Here is a 19,613-nt window from a genome sequence, read left to right on the forward strand (position 1 = left end):
GGACTTCGCTCCTAGAGCTTCATTCCCTCACTCCCACAACAGGAGCTGCAAGTGAGAAGCTGACTGCCCTCCATCCCTTCCAGGTTGCTTGTGGCACTGCAGACTCCATCACACCTGCCTTCAGTCACTTCTTTTCCAGTGTAAAGATTTAAGCACTCTTCCTGTGATTTTCTGATGGGTATCTGCCTTGTTGCTCTTCTCTGAACCTCTTCCAATATCACTTTTCAGGACGTATTCACTACAAGTTCAGATTTATCCATTGCCAACACCTACAGTTGATAACTATCAATTTTTCTATCACAGATAGTTTAGCTACCTTTTGAAACCCACAGCAACCCACATACCAAGTTACTTACTAGCAAACAAAGCACATGCTGCTGTAATACCATAAGAAGGAAATCTGAAACATGAAAGATACTTACTTTCTCCTCCATCTTCTTTTTCTCCTCACTAGATTTGTTTGAAATTTGTTTTACAAATTCACTGAGTTGTAATTCCTTATTCTCAGCTGCTGCAATCTTTCGCTCAAGCTCCTCAAGGTGGGATGCTGATCTTTCTGAAACGTGAGGTTGCAGTGATGTGCTCTCATACTGTGGTTGCTTACAAAAAGAAATAAAATAATCATGCAAATGAATACACACATACTACCATATACTTCAGCAGCACAGCAGAAAACAATCCTGTATTTTTTTCCACTGCCAGGAAGGGTGGGGTTTGATTTTTCAAACATTAAAATATGTGGTAACAGTGTGTATTTCAAGAATGTGGAGTAAAAAAAAATAAAGAAGCTGACACGTTTACATTCATAACACAGGCAAATGAACATTGTGGGGCTACTTTCGCCCCAGATTAATGGAACAGGTGTTATTTTTCTTTCAAAAGAAGCCTCTGAAAAAACAATCACTGCCATTGCATTATCATACCAGCTCCTAAGAAGAAAAAAAAAAAATTCTATAAAATGGCTATGAATATATTAAAGTAAGAGACGCTCCAATCTCAAGATCCTTCTAAAGCGGAACATCAGTATCAGTCAAACCTTAGCACTATCACACCTGAGGAGCAGAAGTGTGCAGGGACAAGCCTAAAAGTACAGCTACAATCAGAAGGCACACCTCCTACCTTTCTGCCCTTTATAGTAAAACTCTCCTCCCTTTCCATTTCATGCAGTTCAACATGACTCTTCTACCTCCACTGCCCACAGACAGACAAGCACAAAACGAAATCAACTGCATGTGGGATGAAAAAGGAGATACATCCCATTAGGCTTTCAGTTTCAAGATTCTTTTAATAACAACATTCATAGTAACATTCATTCAACAAAGCATAAGAAGAGATTAAAACCTCCACTAAAGGAGGTTTGCATTTGTAAACTAATCTTATAGAAGGCACACAAATCCAGCTGAAATCCTAATACATTATAAACTTTTAAAACACTTTAAATGATGAATGCATCTGCTACTTTATTTGAAGTGTATTATTGTATACTAAGACATGTACACTAAAATTTCAGTTTCTGCAGTAATTCCCCACCCTCCTCCAAACCTTAATCTAGACAGAATTTTTAAGTATATTATAAAAGGACTTCTGGAAGCACCAAAAGCCACATTCCTGTTTGTCTGAAAAAGTTTCTGGATACCTAACTTCATGCTGAGGCTCCACTTGAATTTCTCTCCTGTCTCACACAACCAGATTCTCATCTGATACACAGCTGTGTTAGTCCAAGAACATAATTAGTGTCATGCTGAAGTACGCTAGCCAAGATCCTGGTGCAGTGTCCATGACAGAAAAAGATAAAGTAATAAAAAGGGGACAGAAAAGCTATTTCTCTGCATATCTGCCTTTAACATTCTCTTTCTGAACTGCCTTTTCAATACCCCAAGGTCTGGAGATGGAATTTGTGTGCTATGAATGGGTAGCAGGCACAGTCCTCAAACTGAAGTGCATTTCATGGTTAGCCTACGCTACCTCACCCTTACTCTTTCTGGTATTTTGTATAGATAAAAATTAGGACAAGTATGCCCAAAATACCAACACATATTCCCTTTCAGACTAATTGTTCCCTAGGAGTACTAATCCATATCCTTTTCAGGTGTCTTGTGAGAAGGTACTCCACCAGTCTGTTTGCCATCTCACATCCCTTCCACCTATTCTGTCGATACAATCTAACCACTCCTTTGGGTAGTGCCTCCTTCTCCTCTTCAGAAAACCTTCCATCAGTTGTTTTCAGATACTGTCTTATCAAACTACTTTATCTCCTACTATCTCCCTGGACAACCGTGCTACATGCACATTGTTAAACCCTTGTTCTTACAGCATCACAATCCCTCATTCTTATCCCATTTTTATCAGATTTCAACACAAGTATGTACATAATGTAACTTAGATTTCTGCAAATGTAAGGTAAACTAAACACTTACAGGGTATTCTCCTCTGTGCAATTTACAGCTATACAATTACACAACTATCAATAATCATAAAAGCTCTACATTTTGACCTGCAGTAAATTGTGAAGATGCTTTCACGTGTCAGTCACTGGGCAACAGAAAGCTTTGCTAAAAGCAAAATATCCATCCTACCTGCAAATTAGTCATGTAAGGTTCTTCGCAGTTCACAAGATGGCTCAGCCTTGCGTGTTGAGCTCGTAATTCATTCTCCCTTATCTTCTGATGTAAATTGTTAATTTGCTGCTTTTGCCTGTAATACACAGATTTTATTTGAAAAGTGAATGGAACTGAGATTAAAAAAAATATGGATCTTAAGAATTCTACTGAAGAATACTGTAGCAATGCTATTTGACTATCCTGGATCTAGCTATGGTCTTTTTCCCACTGCGGCCAGGCTGCAACTAGTCTAGTTTACCAGTAGAACGGGACTCTCATCAGGATATGTGTTATTAAACTATATTTGCCATGTAACTCTCACTTTTGCATACCCTAGAGTGTCTGTGCTCAATTGACAATAATAAGCAAATCTTGAAGAAATACGATCTGAAAACTCTATCAGCTACAGTGGGTGTTGAGGGAGGCTTCTGTTGTCATTTGCTCCTGATGCCAGAAGAATAAGCAGGAAAAAGTATACAGAAAGCAGAACAAAACCAAACAAAACTTGGACCTTCATTTTACCTAGACTTCTGCTCAGTCCCTCTCTCTTTGCCAGAGCTGACTTTTAACACAGGTTAAATAGATTTACAAATCAAGAAGAGCAGAAAGAACTTGAGGAGAAAAAGTCATTATATAAGATAGCCAGCATGGCTTTCCTGCAAGGTGTTTCTTTTTGCTTTGCTTAAGACTTTCTCAGTCAACTGCTGTTCCCTACCCCCAGGGTAAAATACTGCACTGCATACTAAACCAGAATTAACCTCTTACACCATCAATTGCTTGGCCAGAGTACAGCAGAAACAGTATCGCTATTATATCACTACTTAATTATATCACAAATTATATCACTATTTAAATCATGACTGCATTTGAACTAGCATGACTGCAGGGCAAATACAGGGCAGCTCTCAACCTCAGCTCACTTGAGAGCCCCGTGAGGTGTGCTGTACTCTTTATGGAGCAATGGGCACCTCAATAACTGACTCCAGAATGGACCTGTCAGCGCCCATCAGAAACACACATAACCACCTTCTCAATAGAATTGAAAAATAATTTTGTGCACTCCTTTGATTTCCTTTTTCTTTCTTTTTTATACTAGGATATATCTGCACGCAAGCATGAAATTGTTTCTCAAACCTTCACCTCTAAGCATGCAACATGATTGGCTTTTCTGGAAAGGATGATGCTGAACTGAGATGACTAAACCTAATCTTAAAAGTAAATAAGTGGCAAATACACGTTAACTTCAAGGGAGAAGCCCTGCCTGTGCACACACTGGAAAAGGAAATCCTCTAAAAGTACAGAAAAAGATCAAAGTTGGTTTGCATTTCTTAAATTTTAAGAGTGTTGTGTTTAGGAAGAGCATCTCAGAAATGTTATCATGAGTACACAAAATATGTATTATACAATCTATAAACTAACACAATAGATGTGTTACTTGAAAAGATGCCAACTGCAAATTTTAAGAGGAACAATAAGATATGAAAACCCGATTAAAGGAAATATTTTAGCTACATACGCTCTCCTAGCTAGTCATCAGCCAACTGTATCCCAATTATTTTGTTTACAAGAGGAATTTAACATTTCAAAAACAGTGAATATATCAGAAGTTAAATGTTTAAGCTATACACAACGCTGAAGACATCATGCATGCCTACAGAACACATTTTTTATGTTTCCCTACTTGTATGTCTATAAAGAATAGCAACAAACGGAAAAACAGTATAAACAAGTTGCAATTTGTCAGTACCTTAGAACAATTCATTCAATGTAATTCACACAAACAGAGCAACTGAATGTATTACATGACTCCACAGCAAGTATTAAAATACTCTGTATCACGACAGGTGATCTTGAGGCTTCCCTCTGCCATTCCACTACCTAGATGGAACAAACTTATACAAATACAAAAGAAGTACGTAACACTGAAAGACTTTGTACAGTTCTGCTTGGCGTTCGTATGATGGCACTACAAACAAAAAGCTACAAACTTACTGTGGAAGAAGCAGACTTGAAGATTAGGTGAAAGAATATGCTCTTAACTTGTAATAACCCTAGTATGAGGCCAAGAGCTTGTATAATCATATGAGAAAATACAAAGCCTTGATGACTTCTGTGCATCTTGTGCACCAAAATTATTTAGTATGAGTTGTCTTAACCTATGACAGAAGCAATTTTTCATTTTTTATCAATTTATTACTTACTAGACAGATCTATTAACATATCTTTGCTCCATATGTTTTAAAATTATTTATCCATTTGTCACTGATCCCTTGAAGGCACTACGTGGTTTTCTGTTTGTGGCTGATTGTATCTTAGCAGTGCCTTCCTTCACAGGCAGGATTTCAATAGCCTGAACTAAACACTACAGCCCGGAGTAAATGTCTTAAAATATTTTTGAACTTCCAGTGCAGTTTGAACTACATTACTGTATTTCCTTTCACAATCCTTTCCCTACCCTACCAAAACCCTGTAGGAAAAAAGGTGAGACAAATTAATTAATGATGAAACAGAGCTGCGCTAGCTCAAGAGTGTAACTAGCTTGCTGCTTCTCACTCTGCAAAGCATGAAACTCTCTACCATTGTAAAACCTTGCCAACAAAACACACCGTACAAATGTTTTAAGGCTGTGTAGATCACACAGAACTTCTTCACCTAACTGCCTCTCTGAAAATATCATTAACCTCATGGCACCCAGAACCAAAAATTCTGAAAACAGCCCAGCAGCCACAAGGAGAATAGAAGATAAGCACCATAGAAACGTATTTACTATTTACATACAATCCTATAAGTCTTTGGAGACTTCATACCAGATGCATTTTATCACTTATGTTCTCATATGCTAAGACAGTTTTAATCCTCTGTTAGCCCACAGCTGTTACTATTAATCCGCTGCATAACCACAGGCTGTGAGCTTTATTTAACGGGAGTGTAGAAAAGTTCAAATGCTCTCACAAACACAGCTCGTGTGTTGCAGTGGGAACACTGTCCTCAGAAGCCTCCCTATGACCAATTCATCATCCCAGCGCTTTAAAAAAAAAACCAGCAAAACAAAACCACCTTCAGCATTTAGGTGCTTTCAAAATTCTGCTTGGGTACATAGCAATTGCCACTCTGGGTAGGCCCAAATCAGACATAAATAATCCTGAAACTGAGGGATTCCACCTTCTAGGCAGCAACGCTACTCTCACATTTTATCAGCTATGTTTAAAACCTCAGGCGCATCCTCCATGTTCAGAGGGCCAGACTAGAGGAGACTGAAATTCTGTAAATGTTGAGAACAACATTGGCAAACTCTCCTCCACTCTCCCCTTTCTCTGATCAGCTGCTAATATCTTCAAGTCTCCTCCCAAGGGTTCAAGATGTTTTAAAAAAAGATTAAATTCACTTCCTCTGCCCCTGCTCCAGACACTAGAGTTACGCAGCTGCACTTCATCGCTCTGACCTACTGCTTTTCCTGTAGCTTTCAATATAGGAATCTCTAATCAGTCAGTCTTACAAAGGACTGCAGGATCCAGAGATCGAGCTCCTCAACCTTTCGTGATTCCAGAAGGCATCTGCATACAAGTGGGGGCAGGCTGTGGCCTGAGCTCAAGGCACCAGGAAATCTGACAGGAACACATCCTCGGGACTTGCATTTACAGAAACCAGACTATAGCTGACACAACCAGGTTCAATAACAATACTGTACCTAGGCACCATAGAAACCACACTCCTTCACAAGTTCCCTGTTTTTGGTTTTTTTTTCCCCATGAGTGAGTGTTATAGTTCTATGTTGATGGCAAAGTAGAGTTTTATTACATCAATGTCATGGGACTTCTCACAGAGTTTCATTCAGTTCCTTTGTCCAAATAGAAAATATTCTATTTCACCTCAAGTGTCTGTCTTGACATCTCCCCTCCCCTTACTCTCAGACTTAAGGAAAAGAGAAAAGGAGGCAATAGCCAGCTCTAAAGTAATCAAACAACCAAAGGAACTCAGAGGAGAGAAAAGTTTAATAAAAGGGAAAAGAGAAAAAAAAAGAAAAAAAATAAAAAGAGGTCACAAAGGGCAGGAAAGAAAAACATCCTTTTGGAAGGGACACTTAAAAGTGTTCCTTGTTTAAACTGATGTTTCAGAAGAGAATGTCATTAAGAGATGTAAAAATTTTAACTCTTCTATCCAATCAATTAATACAAATATGACACTAATAACATTGTTTTCACAAACAGTTCTGGTACAAATCTTTCCAGATGTCCCTCAAGGTGTAATATTGTCCTCAGGAACAGTGAGGTGGCAGTGCAGAACAAAGACACAAAAAGAGAACTGAAACTCCTTTTGAACCAGAAGATCCTCTGGCACACAGCAAATCCATTGCAGTTATCTGCAGAAGAGTTCTGCAGTGAAGACACTGAAGACATTGCCTATTTTTCTTCAGGTACGATGACTTTTTTTCCTCAGAAACAACCTGCTTGTTATATTTGCATAATTATTATTACAATAATTATTATTTTTCTTTTGAAAATTTCACTGATACCCTGGACTATGCCTTTTTACCCTACTTTTTGAACCTCCACCCATAATTTATAAATATCCTGAGACCAAATCCTCCCCATGCTGCTCCCAGGTACATTCTTTCCAAGGGAACTCAGCTGAAGCGACAGGTTACCCAACATACATGACTCAAGTGGTGTCTACACGCTCTACAGTCCCCTATAACCAGCTCTTTTGTCACAATTCCCACATGAAAGTTATTTACATGCTAGTCAGATTATTTACGGAAAACCCTACTATTTTCACAAAGTAATGACTTGGGCTTACTTCCAAGTCTTGTAAAACGCACGTATCTTTTGTTCCTGTTTCCTCTATTTCCTCAAACATTCTTTGATTTTGTAAACAAAATTTAAAGGCTTCCGTTATGTTTCACCACTGCAGATCAGCGATACTTTGTAAGGAAGGAAAAGTTAAAAATTTGTCATGGCAGATCCCACCATTCTCTTGCCTTTCTGGAATTACCAACTATTAACCCTGCATGAACCGCTGGCACTAGAAACCAGGCTTCTTAAGATTTTGATTCTGTGAAATTATTTTTATGGCATTTAAAGAGAGCAGTTCTCCTCACTTGGCTTCCTACCTGCCAGAGATACTTCCATTCCGAGACAGTAACCTTTGTGTTGAGTCCAACAATTTAAATCAAATTGAATTACGTCAATCATCGGGAAGCTAAAAGCTCACACTCAAAGGACTGAAATCAATGAAATGGCATATGCCAACAAGGTTCTGGCAGGTCTCTGTCAGACAGCAATGTCCCTTGCTGTAGAAGAAAGCAAAAGCCTTTGATCTTGAATGTCACTTTGTTCGGGGAGAAAGTCAATTCTGAGCATCAAACATCTGAGAAGGGTAGCTCACTAAATTTGGTTCAAACTTCTATCTTACTGATGCTAAGGGAATGGAGGACAAAAGTAAATCCCAGGATACTTTCAGTCAGTTATGCATCCAAGGAAAAAAATACTCCTTTTAAGTCCTTACAAACAGCAAAACAGCCCACCAGCTATCCTTTTCTCTTGTAACGACCATTAAAGTGGCCTTAAGCAACTACTTGTAGCTTGCCTAAAGTCAGATCTGGAAATAAGCAGCTCACTTTCAGTTGGTGTATGTAGATGACAAGAAGAAAACGCACAAACACCGAGTTGCCTTGTTTGGGCAGAGGCTGGCTGTGTTCCTCCTGTGCCCTGGACACAGGGCACAGGAGGTGCTTTCAGCACCTCACTGGATCACGTCCCCCTGCCCACACCTCATGCTCCTCAGGAATGCCCGGTCCTCGTGGGGCTGGAATGGAGAGTACAGAGTGAGAAGTTACTGAGGTTTAAGGAGCTGCAGTCTCTCTGCCCAAGGACAGTAAGGGACTGCTTCCAGTGGTGCATAATCCCTGCGCCACTATTCTCTGTAGACAAAAAGAGAAGACTATGCCCCATAGAAATGGCATCAAAGCTCCCTCCATCCTGGATGATTGTGACTCTATTTAGGAAGCTGGCTAGAACGCAGAGGAAAACTACTAGTGCCACCTGGCACTAACTGCATCCATTTAAATGAGCAAAAAGAAAGTTACAGCCATAAGAGTGAAGTATCAACTGGGGCAGGGGGCACATTTCTATTTTAATCCATTTGTAGTTTTGTCCTTCAGCTCAAACAATCCCCTTTGAAAGCTCAAATCAGCACAAAGGACGTGGGGTAGCACAGAACAGCACTCAGCTGAACATGCACAAGCCTGGACTGTCTTCAGAGACAAGCATTAATAATAAATAAACTGCTTAATATACAAATTGTTTCTGTGTATGTCTCAAAAACATTAGTGCAACATAACTGATGTTCATATAATTTTCTTATATCCACACAGGACAAGCAAACGGTGGACATATGCTTACACAGACACTCATAGAAGCATTTGTCTGGAAATAACCCACATTTTCATCAACCTGGGACCAACTCATCTGTTCTCTACAAACCCATCTAACCCTCATTTACTCTGACATGAAAAAGCCTTTAGAAACCCACATCTGCCAGAGAAGCACTTCCTCCTCTCAACTTTTTATATTAGCGTAAATCTAAGTTCTACACTACAAATCAAGATATAGGGCCAGTATCTTCAAACACTTCAGAGAGTCCAGAACAGAGCTTCCCCCACCACAGAAAGTAACTCCATAATAAATCAAATGACAATCGATGGCTTACCTTCAAAACTAATGAGTTAAGGACAAAGAGTTGCTTTAGGTGAAAATGTCTGAGTAGATTCCCTCATAATCAGGACGCAAAGTAAAATATAATACGGATCCTTCTGTACTACAAATATAATTTATTCCACATTGTAGCCGGAGGTATGCTGCTTTGTTTTGTGGCTTAAGAAGTTGGATACTAATTTTTACGTCCCTTTGTTTTAAAGGCATGATCTCTTGGGACCACAAGTCCAAACGTGCAAAGTACTGATAGGGAAAGAGATTGTAGTAAACAAAGTCGCAAAAAAAAATTCGGATACAATTTCCGCAGTTTGGAAGATAATACCAAAGAAGTCCAATATCAGCAAAGCTCAGGAGAAAAAGATGATCTCAAATTTCCTATGCAACAAAGCTTGAGGTTTTGGTGAAATTAAGAGCCTGCAGTTCAAAAGTGAACGCTACCTTTCCACCAGTCACAGGAGAACTTATCTTGAAGAGAAGATTGGAACACTACCTCTGGGAGTCAGGAGGTGATCTCTGTTCTGGATGGATTGTTATTTTTTAAATGACTTTTCTGAACTGCATAGAAGTTTCAAAGGCTACCCTGACACACGGGAGGTAAGCTAGTGCTGAAGCAAGGCAGGCACGAGCACAGCGAGCAATTGCACTCTACTTTCTGAAATGTTCTGGGCTACCTCAGCAAGGGGGTGCGAGTGGGACACATACACTACTGTCTGCTCAGAGAGAGGACTGCACCCTCCCTCCCCCGGTGGGATGTTTTCGATTTCTGCAGTCTCCTGACAGGATGTGTACAGAACAAGCCTTGCACCTCCTCTGCTGTTCTCAGTCCTGCCAAATACTAGACCTTCCTAACAATATTTAAATCTACAGAATAGAAAACAGCCTGGCACCAGTACCACTGAAAAGTATGAGAGATTGCAGCTGACCAAAACTATGCAATGTTGCACTGCAGAAAGCAAACACAACACAAGCACGGCCTGTGAGACAGACAAGCGCTTGGCCAGACGGAGGCCTGGACTGGCCCGTTTGGACACTTCAGAGAAGCTGTACTGATCAGCTGGAGAGATCTCAAGGAATAACAAAAGCTACCAGAAGCCTAGAAAACATGACCTAGGAGTAAAGACTAAGTCATATTAGGAAAAGTTTCCTAATGTTTCAGCTAATTAATCACCAAACTGTCCATTCCAGAAAGCTTGCAGAACATCTGCTATTGCAGACAGTAAAAGCATAGACATCTAGCAGCAGTGATACCACTACAGCCTGTCCTCCCTGGGGTCCAACAGACAGGTTAGACAGGTCCTTTCTAGCCCTGCATTCTCTCACTATTGCTGAGATTGAGGTTATTATGCGGAAACTAACGATAACAAATTCCATTTCATCGATATTACCAGCATTCACCCCTGAAAAGGTGAACTTTTAAAACTGCTAAAATAATTACTCTGTAACAAAAACGTCCTGAAAGTTTACCAGATACAAAATCCTCAAGCATAAGTTCGCTGGGTGATTGGTGATGTCAGTAAAAGATAAAGGCATGCTTTTCAAGCTACTATTGCAAGCAATACTTCACAGAGCAAGACACTCTGAGGAGGTTCCTCACAGCCCTACTCCTTGCATAGGTCTCCCAGTTATACATGTACATGCTCGGACTCTGGGTGGCATAAAGCTTCCTCAAAAACAATATTAAAATATCACTCAAGTGGATATGCTAATACTGCAGAACTTAACAGACCATCCCAAATTAAGAGAATCACAGCTTTAGACTAGCAGTAACACGAGCACTATCCGAGCACATACGGCTTGATGTCACCTACTGAAGTCAGGACAATTTGATACAAGGCAAAGAAAATCTAGTTCTATTGTCCCAATGAAAACATCTAAGCATAATTCAGCTGTGGATGGAAAACTAATGATTTAGCAACTGTTTTAAGAATGCAAATGTTAGTACACCCTGAGGAAAAACAGCTATTTGCTAAAATTTGGCTTCTATATCTACCTTTCCTTAAAAAGCTGCTCAAATGGCCTTAAGCTGTCTGGAAGAGAGCACTGCATGCACAGTGTTATTCTCAGCAGCTTATGTCATACATTCAGATATTTGGCATTTATTCATGTACCCCCTAAATGCAGTCCCTGCCAAACAAACAGTACCAGGACCATGCTAGAAACGTCTACTGTGGCTGGCCAGTCTCAAGAGACATTCGTCATCATACCAAACACTGTCATTTTAGTGTTGCGAATGTACTGAGCAGAGGAGCAACGCGAAAAATTAAAATATGATGCCATGATTTTCTAAGCCAATACAAACACTGCTGGCTCCCTCTGGTGCTAAACATAATGTAGTGTAAATCGCCAAATAAGTAAGGCAATGATATAATCCAATCATTCTGTACAGGGGGTGACAGACATTCTGGTAGTAAGTGTTACAGCAGCAGATTTCCTCTTACAGAGAAAACCCTTAAGTCCTTATTCACAGCCTGTATCAATAGCTCTTATGTGGAGAAAATCTGACACACACCTTGAAGAAGTGCCATTGTGATCCCATGCAAACACATATGCCAGGCTCCCTTCCTCAAGCCACATTTTTACCTCCTAAAAGTAGGGTCTCCACTTTTTAACAGCAGACTTAAAAACCATTTTCAGGCTCTAAGTCATTAAATTGGAAACAATTCCTAGAGTAGTTTTAAAAAGCAAACCAAAACAACTTTTAAACCCATCTGTTTATGCTACTCTGTTCATTTATACTTAAAAATATGCATTTGTTATGCTGAACAGACTACACAAATCAAATCAATTTTAACTAATCTATTACTAATCTTCTGTTCAACATAGTGTATAGAATAAAAATCAAGTCACTTGTTCCATCCACACACAAGTGGCTGTTTGGGTTTTTAAAAATTCTACTCACGGCTTTGAATTTCCAGTGACACACAAAAATATCCAAGTACAATGATTTATATTGAAGGATTATTCCTTGAATTGTTTTTAATGACTATTTGAAACTGGCTTGTAGCTATTCCAAACTGTTACATTACTGATGCAAAAAAGGAAGTTTAATAATCTAATCCGGACGGGCTGGATTTCGTTTCCTTTTTATCACTGTGCGGAAAGAAAGGAAGCAAACAGCAGGTTTCTCTTTCCTCCTCCTGCCTCTCCTCCCTTTTGTACAAGATAAAGTTAGAACAGCTTAAGGATACTGCCCGATACAGAGCCTCCATTTCCTACTTATCAACAGATTTAAGCATCGCTATGCAGAACAAGGTGTGTGGTGCAAAATGATGTTAATCTCTTCCACCTCCTGGGATTAGCAGACCCTCAGTGCAATTCCCCACAGAAGAGAGTTTAACTTAAAAAAAAAAAAAAAAACCTGGGTAATGACTGTGGTTGAAAGGCAGGCTGGTGACAAGGGCAAGAGAAGGGTGTTCCCAGTGTACTACTTCTCATTCCAGCTGCTCCTTGTACCTGTCAGCAGCAAACAGCTGGGTCTGGAGCACCACACTGGCTGCTACCCTGCTCCTCCAGCTTCCAGACAGCAGGTTAACCAGTCTCTCCTCAGCTTCTGTGCCCCTAGAATTAAACAAGTCTTGCTGGCATCCTCCAAGTTATCAGTTCATAAATTCAGCATGAGACATGACTTAAGGAGACTACACTTCTCAAAATTCCTTGAGAACCACAGCTATGAAGGGCCTTCTCAGCAAGCACCTACTACCAAACCTCAGGCAACAAAAGAATTCTTCCTCCGCTTCCTGAAAGCATAAATTCTGTAATTTAATTACCACCATCTTGAATCCTAATTCACCACACTTTAGTAAACTTCCTATGTTTATTTTAGGTCACTATTCCCAAGTAAATTCAACCTCTAAACAGAAGTAAGCTCAGGAAGACGAGGAGTTGAAAAGTTAGGTTTACTCCCAAATATCATCTTGAGTCTCAGTGCAATGCCTCATTGTCGCTACATGTTAAATACGGATAATATCAAATTTTTGCTTAGTGCCTTGAAGAAAGGTATTATTCACACTTAAGTCTTTCTTATTAGATGGGGTATTAATATTGTAACACTAGTGCTTTATAATGGAGTTCTTTTTCTAGGATTTTGGACAGCAGCTATGTACCATTTTCTCCATAAGTGTGAAATCAAAAATATTTTTATTTGTGATAGAAAACACTACCTCTTCCAAAAAAAGAGAGATAAAGAAATAATCTGTTGTAAAAATCTTTCTAAATATGCAACATCACTTTGTACTACTTTTAAATAATACAAAGCATCTATTTAACTAAAGCTTCATTTAAAATAATAACATCTAAGGCAAATATTTTGCCCAAATGGAGGCTCAATATTCAAAAAAGTATTATTATACTGCATCATTATAACTTACAACATGCTTAACTGTAACACCAAGTGTCTACTTAAAGGAAATTACTGCAGCACCACTAAGTGGTCTTTGTTTCGCTTCAATGGCTTCCAGAGTGTATTTTGCCTTTTCAGTTGAATTAAAAGGAATCATCTCAATTGACTTCTGGTCAGAAATCCAGAAAGAACTGTATTCAAAAGTATGACTTTTACAAAAAAAAAAAAAAAAAAAAAAAAGAAAAGAAAAAGAAAAAAAGAACCACCAGCATACTGCCATTGGTTAGCAAGAAATAGCTTTTCTTCCTCAGCAGGGACAGTTATCAAGTTACGTTACAACTAGGTTACAAACTGTCACTTCAGAAACTTCACCCTTGCCTGTAAACACACTTCCAGTGTAAGAATAGTGTGAACTGCCATTCTAGTTGCCATTGTGTAACAGTTCTTCATGGAGCATGCAGAGGATGATATGCCCAGCAGAGGCACCAAAGACAACCCCTAGTCATCCTGGGAAACGTACTCACAAATGCTGCTGACAGCTTGGGCCCTGAGAGGTGGGCTGCAGGTTACACAGCATTGCTGCTGATACAGCAAGCCTGAAAATAACACTGTAATTTAGACAGCCTTGAAGTAGCTGATCAAAAGGCTGTGAGAGAGGAGATCTAAGCAACAGTTAAGGATGTTTCCGTTTTAACTACTTATACCCTTGGGAGATCACCACCTCTGCAGGAGGGCTGGCAGAGTGGGATGGCGTGCCCGTGCCTCAGCTGCCACCGTTCATAGTTTTGCGTACCATCTTCAGCTGCAGAGGCAGGTAAACGCATGCCACATCAAACTGGGGAAGCTGATGTCAACCTTCAAGACTACAATGGCAGCAGAGGGACTGTCCAGATTGCTAGGAGATAGAAAACACCTTAAACTGCTGCAATTCCTTGCTCTGTTGCAATAAAAGAAGGAATACATCTTGCACAAGCAAAATTCTTCCGGTTCCAAAGTAAATTATGCCCCAAGTTTTCTATCTCCACCATTAAAAGAGAAGAACTGCTAGATGAAATATAAAAATATTCATAATGGATGCCTGACATTCCTGTGATCAACACACACCTGCTTTACGCAGTTCTCCTCATGATGTGGAGCGAAGTATTAATAAGAGGGCACAACTATTTCAAGATCAGAACAACCCTCCTCTTCCAGCCACAAGCCAAGAGTTTATTATTACAACACGGACTAAGCCAAATGATAATTATGTCGAATATAAAAATGCCCTTCTTAAATGTCCTGCATCCAAACTCTGCAGCTCCTGATGACATTTGCTAATTCAGTGTAAGCTTCATTAAGCTCAAGCCCTTTATTAAAAACACATTTTCCTCATTAAGGCTTTATTTTATCCAGACATCAAGAACTCCAGAAATCACTTCAGATATACTAGAAACTTAACGGCAGTGAACTGCTGCCAAGGCCCATTACAGACTGATAGCAATTTTAATAAGAAGTGATGTATTTACTGACATACAGATCCTAGATTTAATATTTTATTATCTGAATGATTTGTATGAGCATTTGAATAGGATTTTACCATTGAATGTTACTGCAAAGGCCAATTTCTCAAAGCTTTATCAACTGGCTTCAAATAAATTGCATTGCTGTACTTGTCATGGAAAAGAAAATCACTACAATGCAGTTTGCCAGTTTTCATCTTGCAGGTCACTTCCAAGACCTGTGCAAGTGGAAAGATCTCTGATACAAACCCCCAGACTCATAAGAGGCTAAGATGGAGAAGCTGATAACAGAACTGGCTCTTGGTCTCACTCTCCCTTTCCCATTCGAAAGACATTTAAACCCCTAAGCAAATTTCCAACTCTGTAGAAGACTTTCAGCCAGTAGCCAGTCTTCTCTCCTAGAAAGGATTAGCTCCCACATATTTCTGCATAAATATTTGCTGGACTGGAACCTAACAACTTTACTGACTAAGGAACTCTTCTGAAAGTCAGTTTCTACATCACAGCTTTTACATAATCTAATCTAATCAATGAAGCAGGAGCAGGTTACTCACCGATCAATGACAATTTCTTTCTGTCTTAGCAGCCCCTCTTTAATTTTCATTAGAGATTCCCAGTTGCTGAAGTCCTGGTAGCTGGTAGCTGGGTAACTTTGACGAGATGTTGCAGTCGGAACCTGCATAAAACAATTGTAGAGTTAGCCTCCAAAACAGTAAACATAAATAATCTCCTAGATACTAGGGCATTTACAAAGCAGTTTGTTGTTTTAGAAACCTAACAGTTGTGTTTTTAGTTTAATTCAGATTTGCTTTATATAGATCAATCAGACTTATCAACAAGTTTCTTGAAACAAACCTCAGTCCAGTGTCAGTGACCTAATAATTATTTTATAATTTCTTTATTAAAGAATTTACAGTTCTGAAAGCAGCTTGATATGAAAAGCTCATTTAGAATTTAAACACTTAAGACAAATACCACAAAATGTTTGGGGGTGTTTGGAAGTTTAAGTAGATATTAGGATATTTTTACTTGTATTGCTCTAAAATGTTTTAGATTTCACTTGAAATTACAATAAACTGTATTAAGACCAAGATATATCATCAACAACTAAAATTAGGTAAACAATTGTCAGGCAGTCCATGCTTCTGGTCAAAGCTTTACTGTGAATTCTAACACTGAACTGAGAGAATTCGTTGCCTACACTCCCATACCATGATGTGCTGAAGTCAGGAACCAACTCCTAACAGCTGTACCTTGAAAAAGTATTTTTTCCCATTTAGGTCCTATTGACTGGATAAACAGTGTTTTTTCAGGAAAAGTAAAGTGTGAGATAATATTAAAAATAAAATTTTACCTTAAAATGGTTCACCGACTTACAACTACAGTTAGTATTTCTTCTCCTATGCTCGTTCATTATTACATCCCACAAGCAATTAAAAATACAGAAAACATTTGAAAATTTTCTCAATTGTTTTGCCTAAAAAAAGTGCCTCATACACCTGCTTACTAAAGCATATTCTAGGTTTGAAAGTTCTGAGGGAATAAAACTTGTCACATCTACAATTTGTAGTAAGTCAGTCCATTAAACCGGCGCTTGTTCAAGGAAGTTGTGCTAAAGCTGGCACTGCCTTCTATTGGGAGGCAAGGAATGGCAAAGCTAAGCTCTGCTTGGATCAAGATCTACCACTCATTTCTTAACATTTGTGATCAATTTAATACTTGCCTTGTCTTATACTTCATGCACAATGATCAATATTAGCACCAAAAAAAAAAAAAAAAAGTCCTAAATTAGTGATACCACCCTGGCTTTTTTTTGTTTGGGCAGTGCTCTAATAAAACTTGGGAAAGACACCAAGCCACGAATCTTCCTGTAAGTAATACATGTGCAGAGCCTGTAAGGATCAATGAATCTAAAATTAATTTTGCCAGGGTCACTCAATCCAGACTAGATAACTTCAAAGTCATCTTTGGTGCTTACAGAATACCTTAGGATTGTCACATATTGTCCTCTATTACAGTTACCCATGTGACTGGCTGAACTAACAGGCTCCAGAACAAAACTATTTCAGTGAAAGTCTCTCTTAGTCACCCATGCCATTTTGAGCAGTATAAAGTGACATCATCAGGGACTATCACTGTACTTTGTGTCATTAAATTTTTTCCTTTGTTTCTCCCACTACAGTGCTGAATGCTTTTCTACATCCACCTCAACACCATCATGCTACAGTGAAAAAAAGAGAAAGAACCAGTCCTTAATGCAGTTGGGATCAGATCCTTACTTTTCACAGCTAGAAATTCCATCTCTACCCAAAAGAAACCCACAATACTTTGACACGATAAACAGGAAATATATGGCTTTATAAAGCCAAATCAACCCATTTAATGAGCAAGGTGAATTTTGTCTTTAAGATCAAACTATAAAAATGAAGAGATTAAAGACAACTGTTTAAATATGAACCCATCTAACTGAAAATATTATGGAAGCCACCAGTGGTTTCTCTAGCAAAATTCTTCAAAGCAAGCCCCTTACTTCAATCTTGCACCTTTGCAAACTTAATAGTTTGCACTAAAATTGGAAAGCCTTCAATTTTGGTATAATCAGTGACTATACAAAAAGTCAATTAAAGATTAAGGCTCTGAAAACCAAGGCAATGATTTTTGCAAAGTTAAGAACAGAGTAGGATTTTGTCAACTAGATGCTAACGATAGTGGAATTTTTTGGTTGGTTTTTTTTTTGTTTGTTTGGTTGGGGGGTTTTTTTGTTGGTTTTTTGGGGGTTTTTTGTTTTTTTTTAAATCTAATATATAAGGCCTCTTAAGAAGGCCACTTAAGAAGTGACTGACCAAGATGCTTTTGGCTTTGGAATATATCTCATCTTAATGAGTATATACATGCTGTATACAGATACGGAACAACAAATACAATATTTATAACCACGTGCTTCAATTTGTCATTCTGAACAGATGAAAACAACAACAAAAAGATTTGTTTCTGATATCATGTTTCAGCCAATTTAAAAAAAAAAAATAAAAGAATATACTAAAAATACTTCTTAGCACTGCCCAGAATAACAAGACACTTCACTCATTTGTGATATGGTGTTGACTACTCCAAACAGCTTTCTAGCTGCTTTGAATGGTGTGGTGACACACAGATGGTCCACTTACATTCAAGTATTTTGTCTGCTAAGAACATCAAACCAAATAGCAGGAGCAAGATACACTTTTAGGACTCATATACAGAAAGTCATCCACAACTCCAAGTCCTCAACCTGAATCCCCCAGAACTACAAAGTAAGCCACTAGCTTGAAACACACAGCATTCTTTTCCATCTGCCCTAGAAAACACAACTATTTTTGTCGCCTGGCACCTCTTCCAAGAATATCAGCCTTGGACTGAGAACATCTGTTCAGTTAAAACAGTATCCTGGTATCCTTTGCACGGTGGCATCCAAAGGTCCTCACTAGCTTGTTTTTTGACAAGGGCTTGGCCTTGACTTTCAAGACCTGGCAAGTCTTCAAGTCACTGCTGAGGCACAGCTAGCTGCCGGGAAAAAAAAATAAAATAAAATCTTTGCTGTACTAGCCTATGCAAATATTTATTGCTGGACACACATTGCTGACTGATTCCATCATGTTTCTTAACAGTGGGAAAATAATTTTTCTCTGGACTAGAGGGTAACAACATTTGGATAACTTAGGCCAATAGTGGCTGGGGGTTTAATTGTGCTAATTAAAATTATCTTCTCCAAACACGCTCGTAGTTTCTGCCTGAAGCAGTTCAGTTTCTCAGCACACAGGGTAACACAGCATTCCACGTTAACATGTTATATCACATAGTAAATGTCTAGTCCAAAAATGTCAAAAGGATAACTAATCTCAAAAAAGCAACGGATTTTAAAGTTTTTTTTTTTTTCCTGAAAGTTGCAGTTTAAATAATTTAGCACTGTCTATACTACAACTGTAAAGTTTTCACAGCCCATTACTAACAGCTACCAGAGCACCAAAAGTTATGCTAAACGAATGATCCCTTTTGGCCAACTGCTTGCACTGCTCTACGCTATTATAAACCCCCCTCAGTAGGTATCATTCTTTTCTCGATGTATTTTACAGACATTCATATTCAGGAGATAGAGAACTCCTTGCATCCACAGCTAATCCAAGGCAAAGAATCAATGCAACCAATGTCAGCAGGAGCACAAACGTCTCATTTTTTTCAAGTGACAGTGAAGGAAACATATCTGAGTATCCTCACAGGCTGTGCACAGGTAGCACTTGTCCTACCACCTCACTGGGTGATGAGGGAGAAAGAAGAGGTGCATGTGGCAGCAACAAGCCCAAATGCACTATTATTACAGATGACTCTTGCTCTTTGCTCCTTTGTGATGGATTAGGATCAAAATCAAAAAGGATTGGATCTGTAAAGGCAAAGCAGCAGTCGTGGATGAGCTCTGCAACTGCTC

General features: G+C 38.9%; 1 protein-coding gene across 1 annotated transcript in view; it reads right to left on the reverse strand.

The window, feature by feature from the left end:
• The window catches only part of CEP85L (centrosomal protein 85L), a 123,395-nt gene that overhangs the window by 18,280 nt on the left and 85,502 nt on the right, over positions 1-19,613 (reverse strand). Inside the window, exons 4-6 of the mRNA XM_086745173.1 lie at positions 15,706-15,827; positions 2,577-2,694; positions 423-599 (exon numbers count right to left, since the gene is read on the reverse strand). Coding sequence (XP_086601299.1) covers positions 423-599; positions 2,577-2,694; positions 15,706-15,827 — 417 coding nt within the window. The remainder of the gene's footprint in view (positions 1-422; positions 600-2,576; positions 2,695-15,705; positions 15,828-19,613) is intronic.

The sequence above is a fragment of the Chlamydotis macqueenii genome, chromosome 3, assembly GCF_036417535.1.
Source record: "Chlamydotis macqueenii isolate bChlMac1 chromosome 3, bChlMac1.mat, whole genome shotgun sequence".
NCBI classification, from domain to species: domain Eukaryota; kingdom Metazoa; phylum Chordata; class Aves; order Otidiformes; family Otididae; genus Chlamydotis; species Chlamydotis macqueenii.